The 21,428-nt window shown below is 35.4% G+C and overlaps 4 protein-coding genes across 11 annotated transcripts in view; 2 read left to right on the top strand and 2 right to left on the bottom strand.

The window, feature by feature from the left end:
• Nucleotides 1–1,381, top strand: part of LOC105226634 (protein doublesex) — a 138,375-nt gene extending 136,994 nt beyond the window's left edge. For all 8 annotated transcript variants that reach the window (XM_049448813.1, XM_049448812.1, XM_049448815.1 and 5 more), the window contains one exon: nt 593–1,381. Coding sequence is in view for 1 of the 8 variants with exons in the window: in XM_049448815.1 (XP_049304772.1) it covers nt 593–738 (146 nt within the window). In the remaining 7 variants the exon portion in view is untranslated. The remainder of the gene's footprint in view (nt 1–592) is intronic.
• A 6,271-nt stretch (nt 1,382–7,652) lies between these two features.
• Nucleotides 7,653–11,865, bottom strand: LOC105226635 (transcription termination factor 2). The gene is made up of 6 exons (XM_011205612.4): nt 11,638–11,865; nt 11,534–11,587; nt 10,264–11,477; nt 9,697–10,003; nt 8,787–9,643; nt 7,653–8,718 (listed from the first exon to the last, which is right to left on the bottom strand). The coding sequence occupies exons 1-6, from the start codon at nt 11,708–11,710 to the stop codon at nt 7,969–7,971; spliced, it is 3,255 nt and encodes a 1,084-aa protein (XP_011203914.2). The 5' UTR covers nt 11,711–11,865; the 3' UTR covers nt 7,653–7,968.
• A 2,015-nt stretch (nt 11,866–13,880) lies between these two features.
• On the top strand, nt 13,881–14,892 carry LOC105226637 (prefoldin subunit 3). Its single transcript, XM_011205614.4, has 3 exons — nt 13,881–14,091; nt 14,202–14,599; nt 14,659–14,892. The coding sequence occupies exons 1-3, from the start codon at nt 14,005–14,007 to the stop codon at nt 14,756–14,758; spliced, it is 585 nt and encodes a 194-aa protein (XP_011203916.1). The 5' UTR covers nt 13,881–14,004; the 3' UTR covers nt 14,759–14,892.
• Nucleotides 14,893–15,417: 525 nt separating this feature from the next.
• LOC105226638 (39S ribosomal protein L40, mitochondrial) lies at nt 15,418–16,285 on the bottom strand. The gene is made up of 3 exons (XM_011205615.4): nt 16,127–16,285; nt 15,827–16,072; nt 15,418–15,768 (listed from the first exon to the last, which is right to left on the bottom strand). Exons 1-3 carry the CDS (start codon nt 16,150–16,152, stop codon nt 15,456–15,458), a joined length of 585 nt encoding a protein of 194 aa, XP_011203917.1. The 5' UTR covers nt 16,153–16,285; the 3' UTR covers nt 15,418–15,455.
• Nucleotides 16,286–21,428: the final 5,143 nt, after the last annotated feature.

Below are 21,428 nucleotides of genomic sequence, written 5' to 3'. Positions count from 1 at the left end.
CTTCGATCAGCCGTCAGGTTCGCGTTGTCTCAACGGAAACAAATATTATCATTCATTCACTCCCGCCTGACACTGGCTCGCATTGATTATTTCAGTGAGGACACGCTGTGTGTCCGGCTATGAGGAATTTCACTGTATATGGTATAAGTATATTGTTCTATATATTTTTCTGAAAAGCTGTTACTCATTTCTTATTTCAACTTTTATTACTTTTATTTTTTAGTAAATTTGCAATACAGATTGCTTAAACATACATACTTGGGACTGTCATTAAATTAATTTTCAAAATGCTTAGCTATGCTTAGGTGCTGAGAAAAGTGACAAAAAGTAATCAAACTTGTTTCTCTCAAGTTTTTTATTTGAGTGAACACTAGACCAATTCTCGGACTCATATTTTTCTGGATGGGCGGTGATTCTAAAACTCGTGCGTAGGAATAAAAAAACTGACTCTAAATCCACATAATTTTTGTTCACTCTAAGTTAAGTGTTAAATTATATATTAATGTACACACTTAAATATTATCCTATATAAATCGCTTAAATATTGTTCAAAACCGATATTAATTGAAACAAATCGATTTCTTTTTTCCAGGGATGACTAAACTCTTAGTACCGAAGCCAATCTACTTAATTGTTATTCAGATAAATGTTTGCATATGTAGTGGAACTATCACTTGGAAAGTACCAATAATTTTAACGGAAAGTTACTGGAAAATTGCGGATATAAGGACTTATTAAATGAAAAATTTCAAGCAATTTTCATTTGTATATACTTGATATACATAAGAGTACCAATACATATGTATTAAGAAGTTGGATGCATCTTTATAGTTACTTAGAAATATTGTTTACTAACTCTTTGTAAAATCTACTGGAATGTCCCGGAAGCCTAGGAAATGGACACATGAAAAAGTGAACATAGATCTCATTACATCAAACAAATTACACATAGTATGCACAAGTATAAATATATGAATCACAAAGTTATGATAAATATTATGCATGTAACGGAAACAGTTTGCATTTTTCAACAGCTATAACATTTTAAACGTAAATATATTGTGTGTATGTAAGAACGTATTTATTAAAGTCGAATTTGTAGTAAAACGTTATTAATATATTCCAAAAATGCAAAGAAAGCTTAATTAATTGAATACATCCGTTAATAATCAAATTCATAAATAAAATATTTAACATATGTATGTATGTATATAGGAAAAACAAACTATGAAATGCGAAAATATCAAATGGAAAAATCCTATGTTTATTAGATTAGTTTCAGAACTAGTTATTTATTCTAGTTGATAATTTAACTGTGAATTATGATAAAACATATTGAAATAAAGTGGATAGCAAATAAAGAAATGCATAATTACTGCTATTAAAGAATTTTATTTTCCAAAAAGCTAATAAATAGAAAAAACTCAAATTAATTGGAGAAACGTGAATTTTTTACTTTTTTGTTAGCAGAAGAAGCTCTGCAAAATAATATATATAGATGAATCTTTGTGGACGTGCTCCCTGACCCCCAAGGGGGTTGGTATTGCAGATGGTCCGAACCGGTCCATTAATTGTAATTTAGTACATATATTGGAACCCGGTAGCGAGGCACCCTTGTGAGTTAAAAAAAAAACTGGGTGTGGCCTACACTCTAAATGGCTTAATGTACATATCTTTCGAACCGCTGAAGTTAAATCAACCAAACTGATGAGAAGAAATTTTAGCACTCTTCATACATTGTGAATACGGGTAAAATCGAGTAACAACCACGCCCAATCCCCATATAACAGTTATGTTGAAAACTCCTATTAGTGCGATAGCTCAATGAATAAATGCACCACAAGCATTAAATTTCCAAACAAGATGATATAGCAGCAGGTATTAAATTTGGACAAAAGGCGAAAGCGCTTACTTCCCATTTAACAAACTGTTAAATTCCATCCAATTCTTTCACTTTGCAGTATACAAATCAAATATACATAAATGATACCATCAGCATAAAACTTTGCACAAGTAGTGGCCTCAAGGTGTTTCATCTCACGCCCAAAAATTGTCGAAACTGGACTATAACATTTGGAAGCATAGTTTCATGATGACTGCATGACCTTGTTCCACATATTTTCCAGATCAATATATTCTTGTTAACTTTATACCGCACAATTTTCAATCAATCAAAAAGATCGTAAACCATTGTATAGTAAATGTATTCAAAAAAGCTCAGTTTTAATTTGAAGTCGATCGGTCAATTTCTGGTTGAGTTATGATGCCTCAACTCTCGGTATATATCCCATCCCTCACGTGTTGTGGTCGATCGTAACGTTGCGAGGTAGGCAGCCTGTTTTCTCTCCGCTGCGACACGGCACTCCTCGTCGTACCAGCTGTTCTTTTGCACTTTCCGAAAACCAATGGTTTCGGTTGCAGCTGTACGTAAGGAGTTTGAAATGCCGTCCCACAGTTCCCTTATACCGAGTTGTTGACGAGTGCTCTCAGAGAGCAGGAGTGCAAGCCGAGTAGAAAATCGTTCGGCTGTCTGTTGTGATTGCAGCTTCTCGACGTCGAACCTTCCTTGTGTTTGTTGGCGTGCGTTTTTTGCTGCACAGAGGCGGGTGCGAATTTTGGCTGCAACAATATAGTGGTCCGAGTCGATGTTAGGACCTCGGAGCGCACGCACATCTAAAACACTGGAGACGTGTCTTCTGTCTATCACAACATGATCGATCTGGTTGGTGGTTTTTCGATCCGGAGACAGCCAGGTAGCTTGATGTATCTTCTTATGCTGGAATCTAGTACTACAGATAACCATATTTCAGGCCCCGGCGAAGTCGATCAGCCTCAACCCATTTGGGGATGTTTCCTCGTGGAGGCTGAATTTACTGACTGTTGCGCCAAAGATACCTTCTTTGCCCACCCTGGCGTTGAAGTCGCCAAGCACGATTTTGACATCGTGGCGGGGGCATCTCTCATAAGTGCGCTCCAAGCACTCATAAAAAGCATCTTTGGCCACATCGTCCTTCTCTTCTGGCGTGGGCGCAAATCAGCGATATGTTGATGAACCTCGCTTTGATGCGGATTGTGGCTAGACGTTCAATCTCCGGAGTGAATGATAGTACTCGGCGACGGAGTCTCTCTCCCACCACGAATCCAACACCAAACTTGTGTTCATTTATATGGCCACTGTAGTAAATGTCACAAGGACCTACTCGTATCTGTCCTTGTCCCGTCCATCGCATTTCTTGGACGGCGGTGATGTCAGCCTTTATTTTCACGAGGACGTCAACCAGCTGGGCAGCGGCACGTTCCCAATTAAGGGACCGGACATTCCAGGTGCATGCCCTCAATTCGTAGTCCTTATTTCGTTTGCCATGGTCGTCATCCCCCTTTTCATTGGGGGTGTTTTTTTACGTGGCGGGTCCCAAACACAGCGCACAACCCTAAGTAGGGGATATTTCGCCTTCTCACTTTAGCTCGCCTTCAAACAGATGTTCTTAGGCTACCCAGAGGATACTTGGTCAAAGACCGGAAGTCGTGAGCTGCTTGAGTCATATGTAAAAGAATCGTTTCTGGCCACTCCCAAGTGAATGGCGATCAGAGAACTTTCCTCACTTGCGTGAACTTCTACACATGACTCCATCCTCCAAAACTTATACGGCTGTGTAAACTGCCCAAAAGCTCCGTCAATATCGGGAAGTACCCCTCCGAGCTGTTCGATACCAAACGAGATTTCAGACAAAATCATTCCCTATCGTGCGACTTCTTCAATCTACTCCTGGAAAAAATAATTCCAGCTTTAGCACTAAATAGAGATGGTAATATCTTCTATAAGAGTCTGCAGCTGCTGGCGTACGCCGATGACATCGATATCATTGACCTCAACAACGGCGCCGTTAGTTCGGTTTTCTCCAGGTTGGACAAATCAGTTTGGATGTGAACGAGGGCATGAGGAAATATATCCTGTTATCAAGCAAACAATCGTCGCACTCGCGACTAGGCTCCCACTTCACCATTGTCAGTCATAACTTCGCAGTCGTACATAATTTCGTCCAGCCAGCGTTAACATCAACAACAACGTCGACCTTGAAATCCAACGCCCAGTAACTCTTTCCAACAGGTGCTACTTTGGGCTGAGTAGGCAATTGAGAAATAAAGTCCTCTCTCAACGAAGAAAGACCAAACCCTACTAGTCACTCATTATTGCCATCCTACTGCATATATGATGCAGAAGCGTGAACGATGACAACATCTGATGAGTTGAAGTTACGAGTTTTCGAGAGAAAGGTTCTGCGTAGGATTTATAGTCCTTTGCGAAGTTAGAGTTTGAGTGGTTTTTGCAAGAGGATTGAAACGGGACGAAGGTTCAGATCAGAATGGGAGTCCTACTTCTTGTTTGAGATCCTTTAGAGCGTAGGGGGCCTTTGTTGGGCACTCGGGTGATGTGGCGGGGCAGTGTGCGAACTTGATTCAGACTGCACAACCGTAAAGGCAAATGTCGCAGTAGTGTTTTGACAGCACACAGTCACGAAATTAATTTTAATTTAATTTAATTTTAATTTTAATTTAATTTTAAGGCCTAAGCAGGCCATTGCATCTATTGTACTTAACCGATGTGGAATTGTGGAATTAATCTAGATCTAGTGAAAGGTCTCGTACCCCCTTTTTATTTTTTCTGTTTCTGCTGGTTTAGTCAGTCAGTTTAGATTAGAGAGAAATATGCCTCAAAGAACTTAAGCGAAATTACTGCACTTGGCAATGAGATTACTATATGATCAAAAACAGTTATAAACAGTTTATTATGTAACTAAAAACAAGAACTTAACATTTTTTTAGGGATCGTCTCAATGTGAAATTGGGGAATATAGCGACTCCAATCTTTAAACGCGTTTTTCTGAAAATGGCGTTTTTCAAAACGGTTTCCACTCTCAAAGGAAGAGTTTACAAGATATCTAGTTCCAATTTGGAGAGAACATGAAACCTTTTTTTTTGAAATCTTCATATTTTCAATTTGGATAATCTTTGTTCAAACCGCTGCCATTTCGTAAAATTCGAAAAAATAAACATAAAAATTTTCCATATCGCAATACCGACTTTCCTGCAGATTCATATTTTTTAAATTTTTGTTTAAGGCTAAAATTGCGGCCGCAATCGTGAACATCGTACAGAACCTTTTTTTACGTGTAATTTCAACAATTTATTTAACTACTAGAGGACCCGTCCACGTTTCACTGTGACGTGATCCATCGATATGATTTCTATTAGTTGGATTATAATTATAAGTTAATGAGATATGAGCATTTCCACAGAATCGTCAACCAGGACCAAAAATTAAAATGTTAATAAAGATACAATTTTTTTTAATAAGATTTTAGAAAGATGTTAAATTTTTTGAATATAATGTTTTCATAACCTCTCTTTGGTATTTTTCATGAAAAATTTGACCTGAAACCTGAAAACTTATTTGTTTTTACTTTGAGCTATTTTAGAGGTATTTTTTCTCTTGAGTTGTTTTATATGAATAACTTATGTTATAGTTGTACTTTTCCACAAAATCTCTTTATTATTACCAAATAAGAAGAGAAAAATGCAAAGAGGCCAAACAAAAATCGAATAACGGTAAATTTTGCTTTTTTGCTTATTATCTACGATCTAATCGTATGTTCGCGACCGAAAACGTCATTTATTGCTATTACTTCACATTGAGTGCAAACAGGTGCCTAAAAAAACACGACTAAAGCAAGTTAAGCATCCGTAATCAGAAAACAAAATTACTTTAGGTAAACAGTGCATCAAACTTTTTATTTCGATTTTCAAAATTTCGTACGTTCGCGACCGTAAGTATTGATTTGTTTCTAAATTATAGGCTGGTGTGCCAAAATGAAATTCAAAGCGCACATTTCAACTATAAGCAAGTTGTTCGATGAAACTAAGTCGTTTGCAGTAATTAGTGATAGTTTAAATCACAGCAAAATCGATGTTTACGTTTTCATAACGAAGCTTATTGAAGAGATAAAAAAACAGCATGGCGAATTTGAAAATATTTTCGTTTTTTCGAACGGAAGTAGCAGTCAATTTAAAAATAAGTTTGTTGCTTGGAGTTTACCTGGTTTACTGGCCGAATTTGGTTGTAAAAAACTTGAGTGGAACTACTTTGCAACGTCACATGGTAAAGGTGCAGTCGATGGCGTTGGAGCAGTTGTGAAAAGAAAAATCTGGCAAATTACGAGAACAAAAAATGTCGTTTTAAACGATGCATTCTCTTTTCACAATTGTGCACAAGAGCACATTACTGGAAATGAAATTTTATATATTGGAGCTGATACAATTTCTGAGATATCTCCAACTTTATATCGAAAATGGAAGGATATACCGAATATTGCAGGTATCAGAATGGTGCATTCGATTTCCTACGACGGCCTATTCAAAATATAACAATATTAAATAAATATTCCCTGTGCTTTAAATATGTTTATATCTTTTCAATCAATAAAAGGAATATTAGTTTGCTTTATTTAAGAAAAGGTTTCCAAAATCCAAATAAAAACTTGATGGAAAAATCGTACGTTCACGACCGGTACTCAACCTTATAAATAAAATACCAATGGAAAAATTTCAGCGTACAATTAGTTAGGAGTAAGTTACTTTATTCCAATTTAATATAAATTAATCTTTTTGGAATATTTTGCTCCATCTCGCTATTTTTTGCGTTTTTCTAGTTGCACCCAAAAGCAACTTCCATTATTCGTACGTTCGCGACCGGATGTTTGTCGCTAACATATTAAAAAATAAAAATTGAAAGATCCTACCTTTTGCACCAACGAAAGACCTAGCAAAATGCTATCGAAACATAAAAAAAAAAATTAAGACAAATTTATGTTTTCCTTGTTTTTTGAACTATAAATGCGTGCGAACGTACGGTTCGCGACCGTTGGAAATGCCCATATAGCATTTCTGCGAAGCAACTTGTGTTAGTTTACAAAAAATGGATCATAGATCATTTTGTGTGTTAATAAATCATTGTTTTTTGGAGGAAAATACTGTTGAATTTGGGCTCAGGGAAATCCACCGATGAAAAGATATTTGCTAAGCTTAAAGAGGCGAAAGCTCTGTGCAAAGTAGATGCCTCGCAAGTTCATAATCCAACAAAAACAACGAATAACTGATTCTGAGAAGTGTTTGAGTGCTCTTTAGTCGTAATAAAACCGAATTTTTGCATCGGTGTGTGACAATAGAAACATAGCTTCATCATTTCCCACTGAAGTCCAATCGAGTCATTCTAGTGGACTGCACATGATAAACCGGTTCTCAGGCGTGGAAAGACGAGAAGGTCGGCTACAAAAGTTATACGTTGATTCCAAATACTTAGCAATTGTATTATTTTTGAGGAAGAATCTGTTTAAAATTGTACCCATATATTTAAATGATTCCTACAAGCATGAATTTTTTTTAACAAAATATAATTTTTGTATATGAGTTGTATTAAATTTTGACATTAAGAGATAAACATCCTATCCCATGTCCTTACCCGGCTTCTAAGCTACCTCCTCACCAATTTTCAACCAACTCGGTTTAGCCGTTCTTGACTTATAAATGCTGTAACTAACAACTTTCTTTTATATATGTATATAGATTACACACCCAATAAATAAACATAAAAAATATTAGTTTGTATTCGTCATGAATGCATTTATTTATAAAAAAAAACCGGACCGATTAGTTAATTTCAACATTAAGAATTACATAAAATAATACCTTCGAAAATGCTTAAACTGCTGTAACAAAATTGTTTTTCTTAAGGCTTAACACCATAAAATATAGTATATGAGTAATGCAAATTCTGCGACTATTCGGTTACTAAATTGCAACGCGAATTTCATTCGAGATTAATGTGTACGAATGTAGATTATCACGGTTGCATTAAAAACTTACAATAAAATAATAAATACAAGATTTATAAAAAATTTAAAATGTAACTATTTACATGCCAAAAAGACCCCTGAGATCTTCCATTGTTAGTTTGCTACCCTCAGCAGAACGGGCGCCGGTAAGCACACCGTCAGCAATTGACATTTTATGATCCTGCAATGCTTTTATTCGCTCTTCTACGGTATCTTTGCACATAAATTTATAAATTACTACATTTTTCTTCTGACCCACACGATAAATACGGTCCTGCGCTTGTGCTTCCAACTGTGGGTTCCAATGCAAGTCGATCATTAGCAAGTGGTTAGCACCGACCAAATTTAAGCCTACTCCACCGGCAGTTAACGAAAGTAGAAGAATTCGTTTATTATTGTTAACATCATTAAACTGTGTTACAATTTCTTGACGGTTTTTAACTGGTATGGTTCCATTAAGAGATAATGTTATACAGCCCTGCTCTTCCAAATGTGTTTTTAGTATATTCAAAACGCTGGTCCACTGTGAAACCACAATAGCCTTGTCATTTCCATTAAGCACTTTCGTTTTCAAAACATTCAAAACCTTTTTAATTTTAGAGGATGGTCGTTTAATATTGAATACTGGATTGTTACGTTGCAGGACTTTTGCTGAAGCTTTGGCAATGATCTCTTCGTCAGGTTTGAGACCTTCTTCTCCTTCTATACTCCGATTTTCTGTACTATCATTTATTGCTAAATTATTCAATTGCTCAAGCAAATCAATTTTGAGTTTCTCATCATCACTGTCGCTCTCCATGTTTTCAGCGTTATCAGCATCGTCAAGCATCTAAAATATACAAGGCATGTATAATTACGAATATCGCAATAACTCAGTTAACAACACACAATTCATACCGAATCAATTAAACCTGGATGACAGCAGATTTGCCTTAGCCTTAATAGCAAGACCAGAATTTCATGTGATTTGACGTCTTTCTGACCGCGATGCAATTTTGTGAATTTCTCATGTACTTTATAATACGCTCCGTTGGGATCTTTAGTTTGCATGAAAGTTGGCTTATTGCTATCCTCTTTGTACATAAAATCAGTATTGCGTTCCGCTCGTTGAAGAAGGAATTGCGCAAAAAGCGTACGCGAATAAACCATTATTTTCTGATATACATTCATTTCTTCTTTGTCCAAGCAGACTTCAATAAGCTCGATGCGCTTTTCGGGTAAACATTGGAGTGCTCCACGCTCTTGAAGCATTACTTTTGTTCGACGAAGCATAAGCGATTTCATCAATGCATTTAAGCGCTGCTGACCTCCAGCACTTTTGTTGTCAATCCACTTCTTCCAGTGAGCTAGTTCATCAAAAGGGGTACAACGCAGAAATTTAATGAGTGCATAGGCATCTGCTTCCTTGTTTTGAATTGGCGTACCCGTAAGAGCCCATTTGTATTTTCCACGTAATGCACATACAGAAATTGACATTTGAGCTTTGTGGTTACGTACAACATGTGCTTCGTCAAGTATTATCCGTTGCCACTTAATGCCAAAAAGGGCACCTTGAGACTTTTGTTCACGCGACACAATGTTGTACGTGGTAACAACTATATCGTATGTTCGTAGATGCTTTGGTTTTGTATCCCGATTGTTACCATGATGAACACAAACAGTTAGTTTGTGGCGTTTTACTTTATTATCGACTTCTTCCTCCCATTGACGAACTAAACTCGCAGGACAAACTACCAAAGTTCCTCCAGGATAATCTGTAAAAATATAATATTCCACAAGGAGAAGCATTTGTAATTCAGATACTCACAATCCCTTCGCCCTTTTGAAATCCATCCCTCATTTTCATTTTCATTGTCACTTTCATCATCATCAGATTTAGTGCCAGCTTCTTGTTCCGAACGATTTTTCGAAGCAAGCACTAGCGCTATCATCGTTAGTGTCTTTCCTAACCCCATATCATCAGCAAGTATACCACCTCGTGGTTTTTGATTCTCTCGCCAGTTCATCCAAGCCAATGCATGTTTCTGATGATTCATAAGTGTTACACGTAAACCCACTGGGTCTTCAGCAAGTACATCTTCGGTAGGGCACGTTTTTAGTGAACTATGAATATCCTATAAGAAAAATATCTTATAAGTTCAAACGATGAGTGAAATATGTAATTAAAATATTGACTAAAATGTCAGTAGTGCGTGAAACATTGTAATCAATAAATGCGAAATTATATATCATCTCTGTGCATTCAATGCAAAATAACTTATGCAATTAAAAGCCGACAATAAAAAATCTACAGCATTTTTATCAGATATCCGTTCTATAGACTTCATCATACAAAAACATAACCGTTGTTAATAACATATTTTTTACAACTGACCTTAAGACGTTCAACTGTTAATTCGCGCTGAGCATTAAATGTTGCTAGCCCTTGTTTTCCCGTGTGAGTTGGATTCACTTTGTTTACAGCAGCAGAAAGATCATCCCAGCTCAACGGATCTACCTTGTTTCGAACTTGTTGCTCAGGTGATATAGGTACGCAGTCATCTTCCACTTTAAGAGTATTTATATATTGAGATTTAATGTGAATATCATTTCGTAGACGATCAATACGAAGAGAGAGTTGCCTCCCCCCATCGGGCAAACTGTTGGATATTTTTTCAAGTAATTTTTCTGCGCTTTGCAACTCGATTTTTAATTCATTTAGTTTTCTCAATTCTTTATCAAAAAACTCTTTTGATACTAGAATCGATTCCTTTAACGCGTCTTTGCCGGTAATGGTTGAGCGTTCTGTTTTCAATCCCAATTTTGTAGAGATTTTTGGTTGTAACAAAAATGCTTTAGGTCTGACGACATCTCCTTTTTTGTAGTTAGGTGTATTTGAATTTGGAATATTGTTCTCTTGGTTACTTTCATCACTGCTGCTGCCAATTTCTATTGTTTTCTCCCTAAAACTTATAACTTGAACATCACTCTCATCTGACGATTCGACTTGAGAGCGATATTTTTCTTTGGGACTAGGCTGATACATTGTAGACGACAACTTTTCCTTTATGGCCTTTTCAAATTGCATACTATAACGAGCTGAACTTATCGGTGAATCAATAATTCCATGAACAACGTTTTCAACCTTTTGCTTATTCGGTGTTCGACGGTCATTGATTGCAGTGGCAACTGCGCAATTTTTATCAGCTTCACTTCCATTATACGTAATACTATCTTCAGAATCTGCAACAATGCTCTCCTCGACTGTTCCTTCTGAAGCTGATTGATCCAAAAAGCTATTTTTATTAATAGACCTATCGACTGAGTTCGATTGGATCTGATGTTGTACTGTCCTCTCCTCACAACCATCACTATCTTCGACGGAACTTTTTGTCGATTCCTCTACCTCTGACCTTGCATCCGAGTACTCAATTTCACTAGAGTCGGAGAGATCTGCGGGCCTTACACCTGTTATACTCATTCGAGTGCGTGGTGATAATGTTTGTTTTTCAGTTTCGTCATCCTGATCTGAATCAGAAGATATGTTTGCGCGGCGATTTTTTCCCCTTTTGGCTGCTGCTCTGTGAACAACAAAGCTGTCATCGGAGCCTATAAAAAGATGTTATTAATTCCGTATTTATTACTTAGAGACAAATAATTATTACTTTCATTTTCCGACTCCTCAATAAATACTTCACCACTGGGCATGTCAGCAGCATCTAGGAACGACAAATTATAATGTATTCTTTAAACACGTGTATTTTCTCACCTTCATTTTCAGACTCTTCACTAACAAATTCCTCTTCATGGTCACTAGAAACCACTTCATCCGAATCAGACATTATTTGGAAAATCGTAAGCTTTCAAAAAAAATTACATAAAAATGATACTGAAAACAAATATCGCAGATGTCTCATATATTCCCAAATTTATATCAGGATTTGAATATACTGTTACGAGCTTTGTTTGTTTTCACTTCTATCTATATTGGCGTTACCGTTGAGTTAGAATTCAACATTTAATTTATCTTATGTATATTACGGGGCATCTCGACACGATAGAATTTATAGAATACTAGTTGCATTGCCGTGCACATAGCCTGTGGAGACTCCACATTGCTCATAGCTTACTAGACATAGAATACTATCTAGTTTGCCATGAATCGTAAGCTAGAAGCTGTCATTTCAACAGTTTGACAGTGCAGTTTTCATTTCTATGAAAATTTTGAAGAGGCAACATATCCCATTTGCACATATGCCGACGGTATTTTCAATTTGGCAATATGAAATTTACAAGAGCGGGCGAGTTGTGTTATATTATAAAAATAAAGTACATTTTCAAAACAACATTTTTTCAAAAAAATTAATATTTAGTTTAATATTATTAATTTACAGAAAAATTATGCAAATTGGGCTGGGAATGAGCGAAGTCTTAAATTTAATAAACTTATACAAGCATAAATCAAAATATTATTGCGCATTTTAAATGTATTATTTCAATTGGTATATAAAATTTATGCCGCAATTATTATATAATAGTCCAAAAATATGAATTCTTATTTTTCCCAGAAATACATTTGTAAACAAAAGGATCTTAATCCTTTTTTTATTTCCCACATAAAAGATTTCAAACGTGAGCTACATCAGCTACCTACCCGACGGCATTTCGCAAATGATAAAATAAATTTTTCAAGAGCTCAAAGCATGCGCTACATCAGCTCGAACCTTCCTACCCTACGCCTTTGCGTTAATGATTCTATCATGATAGCAAATGCCCACATACAGATTTGGCAATAGTAATAGCAATTCGTTTGACAGCTAGTATTCTATAAATTCTTTCGTGTCGAGATGCCCCGTAAAGCAGCATCTAGATAAACGCTACAACAGAAACATCAACAGGGTGTTTAATCCGTCAGCAAGTCAAGAGTAACGAAACTTCAATGTTCTGAAAACAATAGCGTACTCGTACAAACTAATCAATACACACTAATAGCCCTGACAGACGAGCAAAATTAATGCGCCTTAAGCAACGCTAATGCGAATTGAAATTTTATGGTGACAGACGGCAGGCTTGTGCATTTAGACAGCTGATAGTGAAATTTGTTTCTTTATTAAAAAAAAAAGTGAAACAAAAATGAATAAGATAAAGTATTAAAAGAAATTTTGGTAATTTTGGAAAATCAATATAAATTTAACAAAAAAAATCGTTTATTATTATCTACGTTAAAAGAAAATAGAGTGAAATTAATAGCAATAATTGATTGTAATGCGGAAAAAGTGTGCAAAAAAGTTAAGAATATTGGAAAAATAGATAGCAAAAGTGCGACATCTGTCAATAAATAGCAAAAATCGGCCATTTTTGAGCAGTGTTGCCTACTCAAATTTAGTCAAATCAACCAAATGCACGGAATTTTTGTGCGTTACAAACTTGCATTAACATGGGTCAAATGCGCAAATAAATGTAAATTAAGCCCGCTAATGCATATTAGCGCTGTCGTCTGTCAGGGCTATAAGCAATTCCCAAGCACAGAAATTTTAAGAAATATCTGACGCATTTGTATAATTAACGATTCATTTAAGTTCCGCTAGCAAAATTCAAATAGTCCAGTCATTTAAGCTTAAATTAGGTAAGAATCTCGGAAGGGTATACCTGCCATATGTAGGTTTTGAGACAACTTTAGGGTTTCAATATACAAGTATTTACAGACATATAAATGGGTATATCGAATTCCGAGGTGAATTTACTATAATGACTGGACTAAAAGTTATATTTACGTTTACATGCTCTTTGTAACTTTTACGTTGAAGGGCTATTTCCTCAATGTCTGCTTATCACCCTTTGGTTAATTAAGTTTTTCGGTAAAGAACATTTTTTTTAACCACAACTTAAGATAGATGGAAGATAAATTTTATCCAGTCGAGATGCCCCGTAAGAGTTAAAGAAAATCTCTGTTGCATTCAAAGTGCCAGGGTGGCAAGGGTGTATGCTCAATTACATTCGTCTCTTTCACATAAACTTTGATTTGACATTTCATCGGCGAGCGAATGTGGTTTGGAAATATCTGTTTGTGTCTCTATTGCATTCATCGGCTGTTATAAATCTTTTCAATTAAAGGTAAAATTTCTATTTTACAACCATGACTGGTATAATGGATTCTATAGTAATGCCAAAATTAGCCGAAAATCAAAAATCCTTCGCTGGCATACCAGAGGCCATATTTCTGGTAAGTTAAATGAACCAATGCCTTATAGGGCGTTTGTGTCACCATAACCTTATAGATTGAATTTTTGAGAAAAACAGGTTCATAAAATTATTTTAAACCTCCCTTTTCAGGAAGAAATTGATACTTTTATGGCACAACCAGAAAATGAAGACAATTGTGAAAAAGTACTACAGAGATTAGATGAACAACATAGCAAGTACAGATTTATGGCCTTTAATCTTGAAGCACGTCGACGCAAACTAAAATCACAGATTCCAGACCTGCAGCGTTCTTTGGAGATGATAAATGTTTTAAGAGAAGAAAAAGAGGAACGTGAAACCCAGTTTCTACTAAGTGATCAAGTTTTTATAAAGACTCTTGTACCACCAACGAAAACGGTATGTCTTTGGCTAGGTGCCAGTGTGATGTTAGAGTATCCATTGGACGAAGCTGAAGAGCTTTTGAAGCAAAACATGACCTCTGCAGTTGTAAATCTTAAAACAGTTGAGCATGATCAAGATTTCCTTAGGTATATTTAACAAATTTTTATATTGCTTAATTTGTGAGCTAACATTATTGATTTTGTAGGGATCAGTTGACGACTACTGAGGTAAATATGGCTCGCGTCTACAATTGGGGTGTAAAAAAAAGGCAAGCTGCGGCAAAAACGTCTCCATCTTCATCATAATTTTGAAAATTTATTGATAAATATTCGTTGGCATTGACAACTTTAAACATTAAGAGTCAAAACTGTTTGCTTTGAAGCTTTTTCTGCTCGATAGAATGAATCACCAGTCTCATAAAATATACGCATTGAAATTATTTATTGAATTCGTGTCTGAAGTTTGCATGCAAAAAAATCAAGATTATGCAAGCATTTCATTTTAGGGTTCGCCCAGCATCAATTGATCTATTTGCGTGTGCCTTGATTTATAGAAATACATATATAAATTAGAAGGTTTAGCCTTAGTTTCTTTTGCAAAGTACAATTCTGCAACTTATGTATTCGTTTATATTCAACAATTTTTCGTTGTTTTACGAGGACAAAGAAGCGGTTCAAAAATTTTCCTCCATAAATTGTATCATTTTTTAATCAAAACAAGTACCTTTAGGAAGCCTGTTAAGCTGAGGAATAGAAGAAATTGTGATTGAGGAAGCTTTGAAAAACATTGTTTGATTATAAAATTATTTATTATGCTGGTGATTTACCTTTCCTTTCTATTTTAGCTGTTGAGCTTGCAAACATAATAGAATAATTGTATAAAGTTGAGAATATTGGTTAGGCGAAAGCATGGCCAATGATTCATGCGCCAAAGCTTCTTAATATACTAAAAAAAAAAAGATCAGTTTCAATATCAAAATAAGGATTTTAATATTTTGACAAGTTAATCCCATTTTTTGTTTTCATGAATATAATCGCCATCTGGACTAACATAGTTTTTAATTGGAGGTGTTGCTACAGGTCCTTTAATTGTTACGGGTAAAAGTGCCATATCTTGTTGAATAGCTTCTTGATATAGTTCTTCAGACTCCTTTCGCAGCTCGTCCAAAGCTTTGTTTTGTGATTGTAACAGCCGGTCGATTGTTTGGAAGTCAGAGACTTTCTGTTGATGTTTGTATTTCGCCCACTTCTTGGTCAGTAATGCTCTCGTTTCAAGATCTTTATCACTTAAAGGTAACAATTTCCGGGTGCGTTTACTACAATTAACGAAATATTAAGAATATTATTTCAACGTACTACTACATATAAACTTACTCCTTTTCGTCCAGGAGCGTAAGAGGAATTTCAAGTTCTTCTATTGGTTTCAATTGTCTGGCATTTTTTTCAAGTCGTCGAATTTGTTTTTCCAATTTCTTTTTACGACGATCCTCGCGTTGTTTAATAATTTGTGGGTCGAGTTTCTTCTTTTTCTTCAATGGTTCAGCACATAAAATTGGAGTTACTTGCAAACGACTGATGGAAGTAGAGCTAATTTGTCGAACTGATGACTGCAATGTAAGCCTAAAAACTTAGTCATTAAATTAATGTATACATATGGTAATAATACACATTTACTTGCTAAAAGCCGCTCTTAAAGCCATTTTTTACAAATCACCACACAATTTAGATAATTATTTTATACTTTCAGCTGTTCGCGTTATTGTCATTTTTGACAATTGCGTAACTTTAATGGCTGATTCACACATACCTTTTATTTCGCTTTACTTCCAACATGTGCTTTGACAGATAAGTTCCATGCAGTGGACTTACAACAATTGCTTTATGTTCGTATGACACCCTTCAGGTCGGGTATTTCTTAGCAAACGTGTATCGACTTATTATTGTTTACTTTTACGTATTGTTACAAAAGTAGTATTAAGTTATATTTGTATTGCTATATGCATCCCTTATTATGAACAATAGCTGTAGGTATATGGAATAGCATTTGTCTTGTTGTAGACATCTGGCGCCGCGGCTGTCTGCTTTTCGAAACAATAGACATCTGGCGCCGCACTGTCTGCTTGTCTACTTAAACAATTGCTGAGTCTGGCGCCGCGGCTGTCTGCTTGCGTCTGGCGCCGTATAGCATTATGTTCTGGTAATTTCCAGACGCAATATTCTAGAAGGACACGTCGGCATCAGCGAGAAGTGCGTGGCTATATAAGCCGTGGCAGCGCCAACGTAATCAATCAGTGCTAAGAGACTGCTATAGCAGAGATAAAGAGATCCCCAACTCAACTGTCACTGGAAATGTGAGAGCCGCTCACCTACCGAACTTTGACAGTTGACTGGATTGGGTAGGTGTTGACGTTTCGCAATTGGAATGACTGGAACGGCCAGATTGAAATTATACCAAAAATATATGTGAACGGAGGAATTTGTTGCCGCCGTTCAAGATCGCTAATAAAAATTTAAAACAATGAAAATCAAAGAAAATGCGAAATTTAAATATATTTCATGAAACGTTTTGTAATTTGATGCATAATAGAATTAATTTTCTATTACAATTGATTAAAAACATTTATTAATTGAGAACTAACAGGCTTAATTCACCGTAATAAGTATTGAAAGATCGAAAGTCAGTTGTTTTAAAATACCATAAAATCATAAAATAGGAATTAAGTAGTTTCGCCATATATTAAAAGTCCAATATATAATAATTTGCAATCGTAAATAATGTTGGGTATTTTAATTTAAAATGCCCAAAAATTCTTATTTTGTTCGATCTGGCCATAATGGAAAATGTTATAAAAAACGCTTATTTTGAGGCGCTCTCACACTGGAATAAGTTGGGCATCCCATTATCCCTGGCTATAGTGTAGACGAGTTGTAAAATAAAGAGTTGTTGAATTAAATTAAACAGTTATTGGTTTTATTTGTCAATCCAGAGATACGAACCCAGTAAAGTAAAACTAGCAAGGAGTAAAATTCGTAACAGTATGTCCGTTAAACTATTATGCCCGGTTTCACAGTCCATACTTATGTTGTGCTTAAGATAAAACAGGAAAATAGTGTTTTACAGTTCATACTTAGGTTATGCTTAAGCACTGAATATTGGAGTCTTAAGCAATGCTTAAATAACAGCTGATTTTTGTTTTGAATTTGCTTTGAATTTTCAGCGACATCTTTCGTAGCGTAGGGCAAGTGTCCGTTCGCTTGCACTCAATAACAGCTTATAATTTTCCTTCAGTTCCAATGGGTGCTCCGACTCGCTAGTGATGAAATTTGGGGTTCTTTTGTTGTTTTCATCCATTTTTGATATAATTTTCCTAGCAAATTTATGTATTGTCTGTTATAATTTAAATATTTCAAACATATTTTTATGAATGACATTTGTAAAACATATGTTGCCCACAACGTTGCCATATATCATAATAAAATTTTATAGAAATTAAGCATTGACTGTGGAACGCAAACGACTGCCCAGTTTGAAACAATGCTTATAGCGGGATTCTGTAACCAGTCTCTAGTCTCTATTTGAGACATTTTGAGGCAAAGTCTCAATTTGAGACTAGTTACTATTCACTAAACAGTCTCTAGCGTTAGTCTCAGAATATTGTCTCAAATTTGAGACATGGTAGTTAGCTGGTCACAAAACTAAAAAGAACTCTTGTCTGCCATTTTGAATATACTGAATAGAGATCATCATAGATATTAATTGATTTCCGTTTTTTTATATCTTGTAAGCAACTCAAACACGAAACGGTTATAATAAATAAATTTTACATAAATTTCGTAAATATTATGAAACAAAGTCAACATATATTTTTATTTTTATTGATAATTATGTTTTTTGACTATGTTATAGAAAATTTAATATTTGTTATCCACATATTTATTTTCATTCAAGTGTAAAAACATCTCTGAATAATGAAATGTAATAGAGTCACAAATGTCACTTACAGAATAGCAATATCGTCTCAAGTCTCAAAAATTGTCTCTAACTCAAAATCTCAAATTTAGAGACTTGAGACTGTCTCACGTTACAGAATCCCACGGAATCTCATTAAAAATTCTCTATAAATGACAATTCGAAATATTGTCGAAGCTAGAAGGGAAATAGTGACCGAGCGTCTAGCAGATGTATGAGCACTTGGGCAGAAAGCGAAAACTTTGACGCGCGATTTCTCGGTTTTTCATTTTTACGATTTTTTTTTATTGGAGGGCAGGATAGAAAAAAACTAAACGTTGTATGGAATTTTGGCAAAGTTTATTTTCTTTGGCATTAAATTATCTTCAATTTAAACTAAGAAAAGTCAAGTTTGAACATATTTTTAAACAACATAAAGTAATTTTTTTTGGTCAAAAACCACGTTTTTTTCAATTTTTAACCAATTTTAGAATTTTAGACTTTTTTTGAATTTTATTAGTTTAACTAGGAGATAAGTTCTTAACAAATATGAATCTCTTTAAATTTTTTGTTTCTGATAGAAATTGTGACCTGCATCCTGCTCGCCGTCCGGAAAATGCACATGCGAGATGTATCAGGCAACGGCTTCCCAAGGCAGAATATCAAAGATTTCGTATCCAAAAAATTTTCGGACGATGTTTACATATACATATAACTATAAACCCTAGAAATTTCACTTTAATCAATTATTTCTTTCTTTCCCAAAAAATCCTCAGAAAAATCGATTTTCTGAAGCCTCTAAAGCCTCTAAAGCCTCTAAATCAATTTCTCAGTTGAGACCGTTAAGAATATTGTACTTGTTCAATATACTTACGAGTAACTTCAAAGAAATGAATTATAAGGATCTTCATAAGTATTTGTTCCAAAAATATGTGAAAAAAGATGTTAATGAATGACAATTGTAGCAGCTTAGTGATAGTTCTCAGGTAGAGTTGGTATTGCAATTATTGTTATTCAGATAATTGCGAGAATGTTTGGAATAAAAATGACTCGTATTAATTTATATTTATTCATATTTGACTGGTATTCATTTTATATACCCCTAACTAAATCGAAAGAATGATCTAAGAAAAACAGACGAAAAAAAAACGATGGAGTTGGGCGGTTGGGTAAAAGTTGGTTACCAAATTCGAATAGCTTGTGGTAGCCTGGTACACATATGTCTATATGGTGGAAGCGATAAAACATTCCATCCGAACTCCGGTTTAAAATGGTGACTAACTTCCATCTTCTGGGCGATGTCATGAAATGGCACATGCTGGTCTAACTCGATGTTTTCCATGATTTGAACGGTATTCGTCGTCCCAGGTTATCCGCCGGCTGGCTTATCCATGGTGTCGTTTTCACCCGCTCTGAATCGTCGAAACGCAGTTCGAAGTGATAGAGTACCATCCCCCAAAACAACGTAATCTCACGGAACGTTTCTCTAGCGGATTTGCCTTTAACGAAGGAAAACTTTAAAATAGCGCGAATTCGGCGTTAGTGAACTCCATGTTTACACGTTTATAACTGTTGAACGCAATATCCAAAGTAATCATGCATAGGTCGTTTTGTAGGTCATGTCAAGACCTTTCAAAGATGTGTAGTATTGAAAGATAGCTTTTTATACATGGCATACAAAAGACAAAAAGGAGGAAGGGAGATATTTGACAACCTAATATATACATATGTATATCGGAATATCGAGATTTAATAACCCGATTTCCACCAAATTTGGTGCATAACATCATTTTGACTTTAGTATGTAAAGTTGTTAAAATGGGTTAAATCCGACTACAACCATGAATATTACCATTTAATTGTAATTTTAAATTCTATCTGAATATTTCACTTTATCATGTAGAAATAAAAACTTTGTACAAAGAGAGTCTTTGGAACGTGGTTTACGTCTTCAATCAAACTTGAAATATGAGTAAATTATAAGAAACATTATTGAACATGTGACTAATCTTTATTAAACTCAGAGAGCATCTCTTTCCAATAACAGAATATCCTTTTGCGAAAACTTGATTAAGGTCAGGTAGTATTGGCCGCCCCCAATACCTAATATACTTTATCTCTTATACCATAAATTGGACAGTATCAGTATAAGTATCTCAGTTAGTGAGTATTATTTATATAGAAAATTGCTTCAAAGTACGTTCTCAGGTACAGTAGAACAATGCCGAAATTATTGCAATCAGCTCGTCGCTTTCTTTGTCCCAATATATCATATAAGAGTATCTCCGTCTTTCTACTTGTGTTGAAACCGTACTGTTTGATAAATAAGTATGTGTGATATTTTAATGAAGGCTAGGTCATGTTGTCCGGATGGATGAAAACACTCCAGCTCTGAAAGTATTCGACGCAGTACCCGCCGCGGGAAGCAGAGGAAGAGGAAGACCTCCACTCCGTTGGAAGGACCAAGTGGAGAAGGACCTGGCCTCGCTTGGAATATCCAATTGGCGCCACGTAGCGAAGAGAAGAAACGACTGGCGCGCTGTTGTTGACTCGGCTATAATCGCGTAAGCGGTGTCTACGCCAGTAAAGAAGAAGAAGAAGATATTTTAATGAAACTAAAAGGGCAAGCGCTGAAATGGAATTTGTCCTGGACCTTGGCCTAACCTTATATCCTTAATATATAATTTTAACTGATGAGAACTAAAATACATACATATATGAATAAAAGTCTGAGTTTATGGTCTTTAATATAAGTCAAGAAAATTTGACTGTAATTTATTCGCGATCTCATCGAAAAATAAATGTTTAATTCTTGTAACATAATAGTTTTGTTGATCTAACGGTTGTTTGTACCACCTAAAACTAATCGAGTTAAATGGTAGGTTGCGTTTTATATTTCGTGATTAGGGATAATCGCTTTATTATATTTTAAAATATTCTCCAATCTCGAAGCACTTTTGTCACTCTGCTTGAAGTATCTCCATAACTTGCGTTTTGAAAGCATCAACCGCCTCTTTAGGTGTCGAG

The sequence above is a fragment of the Bactrocera dorsalis genome, chromosome 2 (genome assembly GCF_023373825.1).
Source record: "Bactrocera dorsalis isolate Fly_Bdor chromosome 2, ASM2337382v1, whole genome shotgun sequence".
In the NCBI taxonomy this organism is placed as follows: domain Eukaryota; kingdom Metazoa; phylum Arthropoda; class Insecta; order Diptera; family Tephritidae; genus Bactrocera; species Bactrocera dorsalis.
The sequence above is the reverse complement of the archived record's forward strand: the minus strand, read 5'-3'. Positions and strand labels throughout refer to the sequence as shown.